Below are 14,687 nucleotides of genomic sequence, written 5' to 3' on the forward strand. Positions count from 1 at the left end.
TTGAAGGAGTACTTGAACAAAGGAACACAGCGGATAGAACTTCACCCAGCTCACATGGGCACAATGTATAGACAGACATCTGTAGACATCCCGATGTTTGACCTACTTGCTATCAAGTGGCTAAAGTGTTAAAACTATGTATATGCCTCAGTGTCACTAATGCCAATGCAGCTTGCAGGGCTTCAAAGACAATGATTTGCAAAACTGCTGTATATTTACCACGTGCACCTCATTTTAGACTGGGGATAAGGTATTTCAGAGATGTGCAGTGATTGCTTTTACTGACCACACTGCTTCAGATTTCACTTTACTGTCCCATTCTCTTTTTTTGAGGGGCATGGGGGCATGCCTACCTGCCAGTGTATGCCTCCAGCCCCATCGGAAACTTCTGTGCAGAACAAAGCAGGCAAGACTGTACTCCTGACTCGGCCCCATTCTTGTGCCCATCCTCCAGATACCATCCTTCCCCTCTACCGCAGCCCTTCACTCAATCAGTGATCCTTCCAATAGAGTTCACTAGGTTCAACATGTCAGCACGGATAACATGCTGAAATCACTCCTATCTTAAAAAATAAAAAAGCAAATAAAAATTTAAAAGCACTTCCTCGATTCTATACTACCTTTTTCCAGCCATAATGCATTCTAATTTTCAACTCAAAGCTTTTAGGAAGAGCAAATTGCAATTCCTCTCCTCTAGCCTCCAGATTATGTGGGTAAAGGCCTAATAAGTGTCTTCACAGGGGTTTCACAGCACCCCAGACACAGTGTACCTGAAAGCCAATTCACAACCACATCCACCTTGCAACAAAGCTTCTCCCCTCTCTGCCTTCTTCATCTACCCATCCTCTCATCCCCAGAGCGACTCCCTGATTTCTTCATTTTGAAAACTGACAACCCTCTACCCTTTCTAGTGAGCTATAAAACTGGCCTTTCTCCATCCTTCCTTTCTCTCTATTTCACTTTCCCCAATATCACCCCCAGCATATGAAATCTCCCAATCTTGCCTGTCTGCCTCTTCACTCTCCCTCCAAGCTGCTCCCTCTCTCCAGCCTCTCTGCTGCAATCTCAGGCCAGCCTCTGCAACACTCTCCTGACCATCAGAGTCAGTATGCTAAGACACAATCCTCGTGGCACCTGCCCATTATTTAAAATTCCTCTCCAGCCCACTGCCTGGTGATAAAGTCCAGACTTCTTGTCAGGGTCAAAGAGGTCCTTTCTTATCAGGCCCCTGCCTCGGTGACCTGGCTCATCCCCTGTACTACTCCCTACTTCCTGCCCTCGAGCCACGTTGCACTGGTCCTGGCTGTCCCTTCCATCAGATCCATCCCCACACCCACCCAGCCTGAACTCCCTCAGGTTTCACCATTTCTGTAGAGCTCCTGCCCCGCCCCCCTCTTCCTTTGGCCAGCCAGGTGGCCCTTCCTGCTTTTCCTTCAGGTTCCCATGATACCTATTCAATTTTACTACTACAGAACTTGTCATCCAGGGCAGAAACTAGGCACCTGCAAATGTTTTCCACCAGACTCAGAGCTCCCTGGCAGTGGGGAACGTGTGCCTTCATCTCTGATCTCTCGATGCCAAGCACAATGTCTGAGATGAAGTAGGATTTCAATTTAGGTTGACTAAATCAAAGTTTCTGTGTCATCATTCCACCTTTCAAGTTGCAAGTCCTCAAGTCCTCTCTGTACCTCTCGATCCCTTAAGCTTTCTGTTTCCCAAAGTCCTCTGCCCTCTTTCTAGCTTTAACACTTTAATTATTAATTATACTCTCAAGCGTTGGTTCCAAGGTCAAGGTCCACAGGATTACAGCAGAGATGTTTATAATTACAATATCCCTTGTAAATGGTCCCTCATGGGTAGATGCCATGCCGCCATATTAACGTTTCCCTAAGTGGGATCCATAGACCTGTGGTTCTGCAGTCGTGCAAGGTGATGAGATGGTGACCAGGGGACCAGAGATCTGTCCCAAATCCAACCTATGATAACGGTGATCCAACGTTTTCAATGAGTGATCATGCAAGCAATGATCTCAGTTCTCTAAATCTCAGTGAGAACGCATGGATTTGGAAAGCCTGGCAAATTAAATAAGCTAACACACTGACAGCTGCTCAGGGCTCCTCTCCGTTCAGTCTGGCTCAGAGCTGATCCCGGCTCTCGGCTAGTGGCAGGTTAAGGGACGCAGAGAGTCCTACATTTACCTCTTTAATGTGGAGGAAGTCCTTGGCGTCGAAGGAGATGGCCGTGCTCGGAACGGGCACATCCTCGTCCAAGGCGCCACAGTAGCTCACGTTCGTCTTCACGGCAAACGCTACAGGCTTGGACTGGGGGCAGACACACGGCATAAGGACAGAGGAAGGAGACAGAGTGGGATTTTTCATATTGGAAAATACAATTAGATAATTGATAGTACCAGGCAGGAAGGGAAACCACTTTCCAAAGAGGTGTCTCAAATGGGTTTCACAGTTCCTGGCTGCGTAGAGAAATCTGCAGCAATGACTCTAAAATGATTCAACCCAATCAGCCCAAACATTTCCCCCTCCTGGGCTGCTTTCGAACATCCCAAACCAAGAAACCTGCTCTAAAGGGCTGGGGAGGGATGGAAAGACAGGCGGGGGCTGTCTGCTTTGTCCTCTACTCCTGAAACTTCTGTTTGTTATTTTAAATGATAACAGACACCCCTTGGGATACAGGAAATGTGTGCTAGGTCTTAAATTAAAAGGTGTTGGCAGGAGCAAAATAAATATTTTTTTTTGAGATAGCCTCAGATCTGAAATCCTGTGGAATTCTACTCAAAATGAATACCTTGTCCTGCCAGGAAAAAGAAAGGTCAGTTAGGGGCAGACCAGAAGGAGGAGCACCATCTTCTCCCTGGGTAACAAAAGCTCGTTCCGAAACTCTTTTAGGCAAATTCCTCCCCAGCAAAGCGCTCTTGGGTGGGTGCGTCCTTGCAGAGGCTAAGCAAACCAGCAGCCTAAGCCAACAGTACTGTGGCTGCCATCTGAGTGACCACAAAGGCCACAAAACACTCTGAAAGAAAACTAAAAAAAAAAAAAAAAAAATTAGCTGAAGTGAGAACACAAGGTTCCTGCAATCCTGGATTGTTTTGTTAGTGGCTCATTTATTCATTCTGAGAACATGACTGGGGAGCAAGAGTTGAGGCAAGACCCTGGTTAGAGTCCTAGCCATGTCCCTTCACAAGCACGGCCCCACACCCTCTCCAGCCCACCGAGCACAGATAGCACGTGTCACAGTGAATGAAGATGCCTTGTTATTGGCATCATTCCCCTCTTACTGCTCGTACAATGAGTTTACTGTAAAAACAGAAAAAGGAAGGAATTCATATCACTTGAGCTTCAGTTTTTCTTCTAAAAGTTAGAAAGACTGGATCATTACGCCTTAGGAGTCTGTCCTGGAGGTCAAGGAACAGAGGCTGGCCACAACCCGTCTTATATTTTACATGGAACTTCATTTGGCAAAAGGAGTCTATGCTAAAACAAACAAACAAAAAGTTTGAAAGGCATAGAACAGGAGACCTCTAGTGACTCTTCCAGTTCTAAGATTTAAAAATATAGTTTGCTCTTTATTGCCTCCTGTGGGTACAGAAATTTCTAGGGGGGTGGGGGGGCTCGCCCGTGGTGGAATATCTAAAGTTCTATTTTTGGCAACACCTTTGTTGGCTCATGTTTGCTGAAATACTAATAGTTGTTCAAAGCTCCAAACTTCATGCTGAATTTGAGGTAGGAGACCGAAACCAAAAGGGGAGCTGTAGAGAGACCCCACGGAACAACAGTCCAGCATGTGCAGCCAGAAATGAAGGCTGATGGCCCAGAGAATGAGTGGTCAGGAACAGGTAGAGCAACCAGTGCCCGACGGGGCTCTCTGCCAGCACTGGGAGGGGCAAGCTTAAAATCAGCCACCACCGTGAAGTCGGAAGATGCCCAATAATTCGCCACCAAACCGAACGCAAAGGGTGAGGGGTCAGGGTCTCAGGAAATGGCCCCCCGGGAATGTTATTAACCTCTCTTAGGGGGTGAATGGGTCAGGGAACCTTACAATCTGGTGCCTTATCAGAATGATGATAAAATGATTGTTCCTGAGAAATCTGTGGCAGGGGACGAGCCGCTGATGCCTGCTGAGCAACAGGCCGCTTTGGAATCAACGAGGGGCCAGAAAATCACCTTTGCTCTCTCCAGCTGGATCGCGGCTTGTTGTTCTCTCTCCTGCCGAATCGCTTCCCGATCCTCTTCCAAAGAGACATCGGAGTCAGACGGCCTGCTCGTGTAGGAATCCGCGGAACCCTGGAAAGGAAAACCCAGAGTGGTTTCAATGTGGCGATGGGGAGCTCCTGCGAGCGTCCCATCCATACCAGCGTCCTGGAGTGAGTTCTCATTTGCGTGGGGTTTGGTGCACGCACTCTGCGCCTTTGCTGCAGACATACGTTCAGACGGCAGAATATGGTTAATCATCTTAGTAATTCAGAAGGTAGCAATACTGTAAAGGAAACTATTTGGACTAGATTAAGTGCTAGGAAGTGAACTGTCATGAAAATTATGTGATATTCAGTTCCAATGCTTCTTGTTTTATGCTATCTTTATGTTAAGCCCCTATTCATTTGTGAACTGGAAGTTTCATTCCATTCTCCCCTTTATATATACGTCTAAAGGAAAAAGAGATTCAGCCTATGATAAGAGCTAAACTCTACCCATATTTTGGGCTACAGAAGACAGAATTATCTAAGATTTCAACACAGCAAAGTAGAATCCTTCATTAGTAAATGAGTTTCTAGTTCTAGTATCTAGTATCTTTCACTATTAAAACTCCAGTCCTTGGCATGCCTGGCGCTCAGCCAGCTAAGTGTCCAACTTTAGATTTTGGCTAATGTCATGATCTCAAGGTTGTGAGATTGAGCCCCGTGTCGGGCTCCACAGGGGGCTGGACTTAAGATTCTCTGTCTCCATCTTCTCTGCCTCTTGTCCCCTCTCTCTCCCTCTCAAAGCAAAACAAAATAAAACTTTAGTCATTGTCCCACAAGAGCCACACCTGGTCACTATGGCCACCAAGCCATGAACCTTAAAGATGAAAACAAGGATGTTCTCAATGGAAGCACACACCTAGAAGACCTATTTAAACAATACTGAAATCCAGCCTGACAGATGTGGCCAAGGTACTGGGGGTGCTCAGCATCACTCGGTATTCACGGCATAAGAAGAGATGAAAACTATAGCACCTAGTTAAAAAGTTAAAAAAGGGGGCATCTGGGTGGCTCAGAGGGTTGAGCCTCTGCCTTCGGCTCGGGTCATGATCTTGGGGTCCTGGGGTCGAGCCCCGTATCGGGCTCTCTGCTTGGTGGGGAGTTTGCTCCCCCCCCCCGCCTCTGCCTGCCTCTCTGCCTTGTGATCTCTCTCTCTCTGTCAAATAAACAAATAAAATCTTAAAAAAAAAAAAAGTTTAAAAAAAAGTCTTTTAAGTCCGCCCTCTGGTTGCTAAAGGAACATTGCCCTTATGATATCCTTAAGCTGGCATTACAAGTTGGTATTTGCATAGATGATGACATTTACACAGCACTGTTACTGATAGAACTGGTGTATTTGGTATGTTTCATACATCACACACAGATTTTGAAAAGCACAGACCTATCCATATAGTTGAGAACCTACTATCCACTGCAGAAAAGAACTCTAAGAATGGTTGACTGCCAAAATGGATCCTTTGAAAGTTTTCCTAAACTTAGAAATGTTAGGGTTAGCATAGATTTTCCTGGTGGCCTAGGACAGTAACTCCTGGTGAGAGGTTTTATCAGGACACCCAATAGAACCCCTGGTTCTTAATTCTTCCTCTGCAACTTACTTTAGAAAACTATGCAAGTTACTTCGGCCACTCCAGACTCAGTGTCTTCATATGCACAATGGGGACACTGCTTACTTCAAAGAATTAAATGGAATAAGACATAATGAACAGCTAATTGACTTAGTCCTCACTATCGTACCAGTACAGAGCTAGCTGCTATGCACACCTCTCGTCTCTCCGAATCCTGGGAACAGTGTAGAAGCTTCCATTCAAACTTGGGCAGTCTAACCCTAGAACTAGCAGCTTGAAACCCTACACCGAGCTGCCCTTGATATATTAAAATATTTACTCCAGGATGTGGCACATGGTAAGCACATATAAGTGGCCATTCACATCCCTGTTTCCTAGTCCTGACAGCTTTACATTGATAAAAAAAAAAAAAAAGACTCTAATCATTTGTTCAACTCAAATATATACACAACAGCCCATCTCGAAAAATACCCATTTTTCTCATTGTATTTGTTGCCAAGAAAACACTATGTTTTTTTCCCAGCTTTACTGAGATATAATTGACCTATATAACACAGTGTATGTTTGAGGTGTACAATTTGTTGATTTTACGCACTTATACACTGCCAAATAATTACACTGTGTGATAACTGCAATGTGCCCAAATCCATGCACTTAAGTGGCACTTCTGGAAGTGCCCTTTATAGAGGAAATGGGTTTGTTAAACAAACGACAACCAAATTCCTATGTGCAACAGTACTGGGGAAAAATCTGGACCTACAAAATGCATGAGTGCAGGGTGACTGACTATCTATAGATCCCTCATTGCTGAAAGAAAAAGCGACTTCGAAGTCCTTTCAGTGAGTTCTCTTAGAACACAGTTTTTATCCAAATGTAGGTATTCCTGCAAACAAACCAGAGTAAGAGGGAAAGAAAACAATGTTTCTAATATATATATGAGAATAGTTTTGAGTTTGTTCTAGGCGATGCTTTGCTGCCGTGTGATAAGTGCTGTAGATCATTTCAAGATACTCGTCTGGCTGCGTGAAGAGGTCTGGACCGAACTTGACTGTGCCGCATTGAAGTAAAGAAGGAGCACTTGCTGTGTTTTGCAAACATGTGGTGGGAGGCTGAGGACTGCAGTTCAGAAGCAGGCTGTGAGGAGCAGTGAGGCAAATGACTAAAGACGACAGTCTACTGTTGACCCGAAGACATGGCTCCTTCCCAACACTACCTTCATGGCTTTTCATCCTTCCCAACACTACCTTCACGGCTTTTCATTCCATCATCTCTCAGCACACGAGAAGCAACTCAAAGGATTCCTGTGAGTGAACTTGATTTTGAAATGTGAACAAGATTCTGTGAACATTTCAAAATACGTAATAAGTTCTACTATTGCCAAAATGTAAAAGCAGAAACTTCTGTTTACTTTCCTGTTTTAGAGCACTAGGATGTTTGTTTTCATAATCCCAGGGTTACATCATTTTGGCACTTACTCTGGTGTTTCTTCTTCTTTCTTTTTTTCAATGCCATCTACATTTCTTTGAATATGGAAATCACTGTCTTTCAGGGTTCTGGGGGAAATACAAGTGTACCATCAGGAGCCCCAGTTTGGCTCATGGACATGTTCTGCTGGCTTGGCAAAGAAATGGTTTCTTGTTTGTATTTATTTGTTTTGTTTTGTTTCAACTGGGTTGAAGAGAGTATAGACATATCCCAGGAGAAAGAAGGAAAAAAAAACAAAAAGGACCTGGGATATATACAAAGAGCTCAGAGAAGAGAACAACAGAGTCACAGAGCAGCAAGAGGAGACTGCCTGGGCCAGACCGGACGAAGGATCTGGAAGGGAAGGGGCTATATAGCAGGCTTAGTAAAACTGAGGGTTGGACGGGGGCTGCCAGAGAGCTGGTTACACATTTATGATCAGGCACAGGGAACTGGCAAGAAACGAACAATGCAGGATGCCAAGAGGATATAAGTGAACATGCAAAGTTTACTAGCTCTGGCAAAAGCTGGAAAATGCAGCCCCACCAGATTTCCCTTTTCTGGAATTCTACATCATAAAATGGGCGATGAGTGAGCTAGCCAGCTTATCAGGTGAGCCAAACCTACAAGAGGCATGACAGAGGCTAGCTGCAAAAGTTCCTAAGCAGACACCATGACAAGTCACATCTTGGTCTCCAATGAACCAACTAAATCAGGAGAGAAGTGGAAGCAGCTGCTGCAAGTCTCTTCATGTTAAATATAATAATTTATGTACATATGTGCATAGACAGATGTGTATGTGTATGCATGGATGTCATTTTTTAAAAAAGATTTCATTTATTTATTTGAGAGAAACAGAGTAAGAGAGAGCATGAGGGCTGGGTAAGGGGCACCCTTAGCAGGGAGCCGGATGTAGAGCTTGATCACAGGACTCTGGGATTATGACCCGAGCCCAAGGCAGAAGCTTAATGACTGAGCCACCCAGGCATCCTTCAGGGATATCATTTTAAAAACCAAAACATAGTGCATCCCAGTGAACATCAAAAGAAAGAGGGACGCCTGGATGGCTCAGTTGGTTAGGTGACCAAGCCTTGCTTTCGGCTCAGGTCATGATCAGGGGGTCCTGAGATGGAGCCCCGCATTGGGCTCTGTGCTCAACAAGGAGTCTGCTTGAGGATTCTCTCCCTCCCCATTGCTCCTCTTCCGTCACTCATGCTCTGTCAAAATAAATAAATAAATCCTAAAAAAAAAAAAAAAAAGAAACCTGAATCTTTCCATTAACATAAGGCTCAGACCCATTTTCTGCCTTTCTTCAATATTGAAAACAGATTCATGCCTTTCATGAATCTTGAGTACAAAATACAAAACACTGATGGAAACACTAGAAAATCAGTTTATTATTGTCCTGGAAGAAGGAAAGTGATGCTGAGCCAAACAAAATGGAGGGGCTTCTTCTCATTCCCAGAGAGGGGCCATGACACGGGGAGAGAGCAGCCACGGGCTGGCGGGGGCCATACAGTGCTGCTTTTGACACTCTGGCTAGTTTTTCCAGGCTGTGGATCTTGGGCAAAGTATTTTAACTTCCTGAGTCTCCATTTCATCTGCTGAGAGATGAGGATAATAATATTCACCTTGTAGAGTTTCCCAGTGTTTGGTTTGAGATGGAACATCACTCCTTTTACCACCATTAGGGAAATTCAGAGAATGCCAGGAACTAATCTTTGACTCACTAAAATTCTGGCAGTTTGTCAGCATTAAATTTTTGGCTGTCTCAGGGTTTTAGGATTTACATCTTGTTGTTTTTCATGTTTTTGTTTTTTTTTTTTGAAACAGCATTACCGAGGCATAATTTATATACCATTAAATTCACACGTTTTAAGTGTACAATTTAATGATTCTTAACAACTTACAGAACACAATTTACACCACAATCTAATATTAGAGTATTTCTACCACCTCCAAAGAGACCTATGCCAACCCCAGTCCCTGTCTAATCCCACAGCACAACCTGCCCATCCACTTTCTGAACTTGTCCTTTTGAAACTGGAATATACTTTCTCTTTTCATGAGGAATTTTGGTATTTGTATTCTATTATTTGTATTTTATTATTGTGTTTTGTGAGTATTTTAGTATTATGAAAGTAGAATATGGAGAAGAGAGAGTTCACAAATGTTTTATTTTATTTATTTTTAAGATTTTATTTATTTATTAGAGAGAGCAAGAGGAAGAGTACAAGCCGGGGAGAGAGGCAGAGGGAAAGGGAGAAGCAGATTCCCCACTGAGCAGAGAGCCGGACACAGGGCCCGATCCCAGACTCTGGGATCACGACCCGAGTTGCAGGCAGATAACTGACTGGGCCACCCAGGTGCCCCCAAGTGTTTGATTTTTAAAATGCATTAATAGCAGAACAGAACTTGGTCTTGCTGGAACTTTTGGGCTTCCGGCTCAGACAGCCTTGGGCCTCTCACTTGCTAGCTCAGCTGTCCATTCACTGAACACTAACCTCTGGTCAGGACCTGCAGAGACTACTGCGTGAGAGGGAAATGCTGAACCATCTGAGAGCCTTTCCTCATTCTAAAAATGGGAATGAAACCCTTCAAGGTTATTCAGGAGAATTATTAGACACCATAGTACAACATAGTGTACAAGCATAATAATGGCATATACTAAACCACTGCCATCCAAGAGATGGCTATTCTCTTTATGGGTGAAATTCAATATGGTAGCCACGAGTCACAGGTGGTTATGGAGCACTTGAAACGTGACTAGTGAGATGGAAGAACTGAATTTTTCATCTAATGTTCAAAAGCTTAACATTTTATTTTACTTCAAATATTTTAAATTTAAATGCCCACAAATAACTAGTGGCTACCATAGTGAACCGTGCAGGAGCAGACATTCCAAATGTCAGTTTCACTTCCAGATCAGACAAGTCAATGTCCAACTTGGTGTAAATGTAGTATTTTATTTTATTTTGTTTTTTTAAAGATTTTATTTTATTTTATTTTAAGTTATAAATAAAATGCACAGTGAGAGAGGGAACACAAGCGGGGGAGTATGAGATGGAGAAGCAGGCCTCCCTCAGAGCAGGGAGCCTGCTGTGGGGCTTGATCCCAGGACCCTGGGATCATGACCTGAGCCGAAGGCAGATGCTTAATGAATGAGCCACCCAGGCGCCCTAAATTCGGTACTAATAGTTGCACTAAGTGGACTGAGTGATGATGGAATATCCAGAGAAACATATCACTCCCAATAGATTTGGGCTTCTCTCCACCAAGGTTGCAATGACTTAACACACTCTTCCACACTGCAGAAGGAACAAACCCTTTCTTGATTACTGTCCCAGATTTCCCAGGGTAGATGGGTGAATAGCCCACTCACAAGGCTGCCATAAGCAAAAGGGCTCGTAGGCAATCTTTATGTTTAAAGTCCAGCCCCACTTCCTTACAGATAATTTCTTCTCCCTCGCCCCCTTCACCGGAGCTTTTGTTAGGGCACCCAGGCTTGCAGGGTCCAGGCTGGTCTCCAAGGCAATGTCTGGTGCAGACGCTCAGTTTTGTTGAAAGAAAGACACTCCTGCTCCCATCAAAATCTATCTATTCTTTATTCCATGATTTTAAGTTCTAGGATGGTTGGTTCACTGACCAAGGTTTGTGCTTACTGCGTGTAATGTTAAATGTTAGCAATCCCAGCCCTGTAACATGAGTTTGCTGTTTGTTTGTTTTAAGAATCGTCGTTTTTATTGCCTTAATCCAGAGTGCTGAATAGTGTGTGGATTACCAGCACTTTAGCCAAACAAGGAACTTACGAAACTATACCTTAGAAATGACAATTTAACTCTGCTTTAAGGTACCTTGTGCCATTTCTTGTAATTAGGAGGCTGGGTGAAATAATGAGGTGAGGCAGCTCTGTGGCCCCCTTCTACTGGACCGAAGACAAAGGTCAACCCTAACCATTAATATAACCTTCATTTGGGGTCTTCAAAGAGCAGTCAAGGGCAGCAAAGCAGTATGCTCAGAAAAGGCCATTAAGGGAAAGGGAAGAGAATCAATGCTTGTTCGACCCTTTTACGTCAAGACAGGGAAACCGAAGGGACCCTTTGCCTTTTTTTTTCCTTCATGGCTTTTCCAGGGCCTGCACCCCCATCACACTCGACACTTGTCTTGTAATGCAAATGACATACTTCCTTCGGGTAAGGGACAAAGAGATATTGCTATCTTTGGAGTCTTCCAGTACAATAGATAACGTCTAAGCAGTGACCAGGCAGGATCATCATAAACATTCTCCAAGACCACTGACTCTGTACACCTCGATGCCCAGACCCGTGGCTTCAGGGAATGAGTGACTTACAAAGGACACCTGGACTCTGATCTTGTTCTGGCCAGCTCCTGGATGCTTAAGAGGACACACGCACCAGACCACAGTGCTGATAAAAACCCAGACCCCAAACAGAGATGAGACTAATGCTTCTTTCCTTTTCAAGCCTCCCAGGATCCTCTGTCTGTATTTCTCTCTCTATGTTTGTATCTTCAACAAACTCTGCCTTCACTTCCTCCTGGCTCACCGTTTGATTTCCATCCTGCATGAAACCAGGGACCTTCTTGGCTGGTCCTGTGGGAACCCCTCTCTGGGTCCTTGAACCCAGCCTACCTGGCACCAATGTGAGTTATTAATTTACGGACTTTATATCATCCCATCAACCCTATGAAGTAGGCTATGATTATCCTCATTTTACAGATGAGGCACCCAAAGCTCAAGGTAGGCAGTAAGAATATTCCTCTACGCCATTACCGCATAGCGCTATGCAACGGGCAGGAGTGTGGGTAGAATCTTTTAAAAAAATTTCCTCTACAATGTCAGACGCAAAAACTTATGTCAAACATTTTAGTTACCTTCAGTAAAGCAAAACCACATTTTATAATAGTTTAACACTGATCATATACTAACACTTCCCTAATTTGGAATGACGGATGTAGGTAAAGAAATGGCAATCTGAGATCATGGAGGGTGAACTGCAGGCTGCTTTTCAAAAGACATGCTTGCTAACTCCATACGGAATCACTAGATTATCAAGGTTTTAATTTGTGGGTTTCTCTGAGCTTCTGCTTTAATGATACGATTTTGACACAGCATTTTAGTTACCGGTAGGAAATTTTAAGGTACCTCACAGTACCTTGAAGTACCTTCAATGGTCACTCCTCCAACTGTGTTTGCACTACTTATTTACAGGCTATTTCTTGTAATTAAATTATAACTGTATACAACCTTACAGTTAAGAGTGCCAGCTTTGTCTGAATTATCTCATTAGTGGAATCCAAATTAATGGGTTCTATTATAACTGTTTCACATAACATTATATTTTTTTCCTTTTTTAATTTTTATTTTTTTTCAGTGTTCCAAAATTCATTGTTTATAACAGTTTATTTAAAAGGAAGTAATATTCATTTAGAAAACCTCACCAGCCTCACCCTTCTTGTTATGTTGACTCGTTTGACAATGGCCATATCTGCCTCATTTCAGACCGCTATTTCTTTCAGTTGCCAAGAAGACCCATTAATGGAGGTAGACTAATAACAAAAGAATGTCAACTGACGTCACAAGCACCAAGAGGGAAGTGAGAGAAAGACCCAGATGGAGATGGACGGGAAGTCTGTATCAGCCAGAGCCATTAGGTGCTGTGGGATAGAAGGTGAAATGTGGGCTAAGTGCAGATTCCCAATTAATCACTGGTGATGGTGGCAACCAGGCGGCAGACTCTTTTCATATTGGGGGTACTCGAAGAACCGCAATTTCTTACGGTTCTGCTTCATATACTGGGGGAAGAACAAAAGACAGGCATTACTTCATATGGATGCTCTCTGGCAGAAATGGCTGATAATCCGTGCGTGATCTTGTAAGAAGTGTGACATCAGTGACCACAATTAGCAGTCAATCAAAATGCTTCTGTGAGACTGAGAGGGAATATAAGTTGAAAAAGTCACGATCGGGTTTTTTCGGATTTTGTTTTGTTTTGTTGCATCCAGTAGGAAACTGTACCCTGAAGGTAGGCCCAGTGAGATGATGGAGCTTAATTACATCATGGGACAATGAGCAGCCACCCCAGGAACCTGCCCTGCCGGGTCAGAGCGTGCTGAGAGCTTCTGACCAAACCACGTGACACACAGGTGAGCGCCCTGGCTGCTACACCTGACTGACCACCCCTCCACCCCGCCTCCCCCACCCTGGCCCCTGCCAGCAGAAAGCAGGGCATGTCTTCATTCAAGTTTCAGCTGAGATGTTAAAAAGGAAATGACAGTATTTGCTCAGGAAATCCTGGATACGCTGCTGATAGACGCAGACCTGCATACAGATGAGGGAACTAATAGCTTCTTGTAAATGTGGACTTCTACGGCCCTTCTGGAAAAGCAGCTGAGAAGTGCTTCCTTCTCATGATGCCTCAGAGTTGGTCTGCAAAAAGTAGCCACAAAACACGACTTTTGTGGTTGATTTTTGAGAGTCATGTTAGAGATAATGATAGTAAATACGTTTCTCCTAAAAGTAGCTTCAGGCAATCACTTACATCTTAGAAGAAAAAAAAAAAAAAAGACCTTTCCTCTGGCATATAAAGGGAAGGATAATATAGGTTGATTTAGAAGATAAGAAGCAAATGTGGAAAGGACTTATACCTCACCTGTATATTATTTCTGGAGCCTCAGAAATCGATGAAAAATTACCTTTCATTCGCTGGAGATATATATTTTTTAAAAGATTTTATTTGTTTATTTGACAGAGAGAGATCACAAGTAGACAGAGAGGCAGGCAGAGAGAGAGAGAGAGGGGGAAGCAGGCTCCCTGCTGAGCAGAGAGCCCGAAGCGGGACTCGATCCCAGGACCCTGAGATCATGACCTGAGCTGAAGGCAGCGGCTTAACCCACTGAGCCACCCAGGCGCCCCTGGAGATATTTTTTATTCATTTAAGTTTCTCATTGAGCGAATGTGTACTGACAGCTAAGGGAATCCAGGTGTATCATTGGGAGCAGAAATGCTTCCCCCAGGCAGCTGCAGATGTAACAGAATCCAGAGTGAAGCATGTACTTCATTTCAGGCAGGGACCATGTCTTACCAGCTTTTGTTGTCCTCAGAGTGCACGGCACAAAGCCTTGTACCCCAGAGGAGCTCAGAGCTACTTACTGGATGAAAAAATGCATTAACCTTAAATGATAATTTGGAGAGGCAACATTAAATATTAGTAATCATTATAATATCCAAAACAATTATAACCACTATCATTTATGAAGCACTTATGATGTCCATATGTATGTACTATGGTGAGGGCTAAGCCCTTTTATTAATTGTGATCTTGGGAAAGAATATCTCTTGGAAATCCCAGCGAAGGCTAGACTGGTATGAGTTTTTCTCTTTGGTT

At 43.8% G+C, this 14,687-nt stretch overlaps 1 protein-coding gene across 4 annotated transcripts in view; it reads right to left on the bottom strand.

Moving 5' to 3' along the window:
- Positions 1–14,687, bottom strand: part of CACNB4 (calcium voltage-gated channel auxiliary subunit beta 4) — a 251,357-nt gene that overhangs the window by 49,502 nt on the left and 187,168 nt on the right. For all 4 annotated transcript variants that reach the window (XM_047722363.1, XM_047722365.1, XM_047722366.1 and 1 more), the window contains 2 exons: positions 4,179–4,298; positions 2,199–2,321 (listed from right to left, as the gene is read on the bottom strand). In XM_047722363.1, coding sequence (XP_047578319.1) covers positions 2,199–2,321; positions 4,179–4,298 — 243 coding nt within the window. The remainder of the gene's footprint in view (positions 1–2,198; positions 2,322–4,178; positions 4,299–14,687) is intronic.

Source organism: Lutra lutra, chromosome 3 (assembly GCF_902655055.1).
Source record: "Lutra lutra chromosome 3, mLutLut1.2, whole genome shotgun sequence".
Taxonomy (NCBI): domain Eukaryota; kingdom Metazoa; phylum Chordata; class Mammalia; order Carnivora; family Mustelidae; genus Lutra; species Lutra lutra.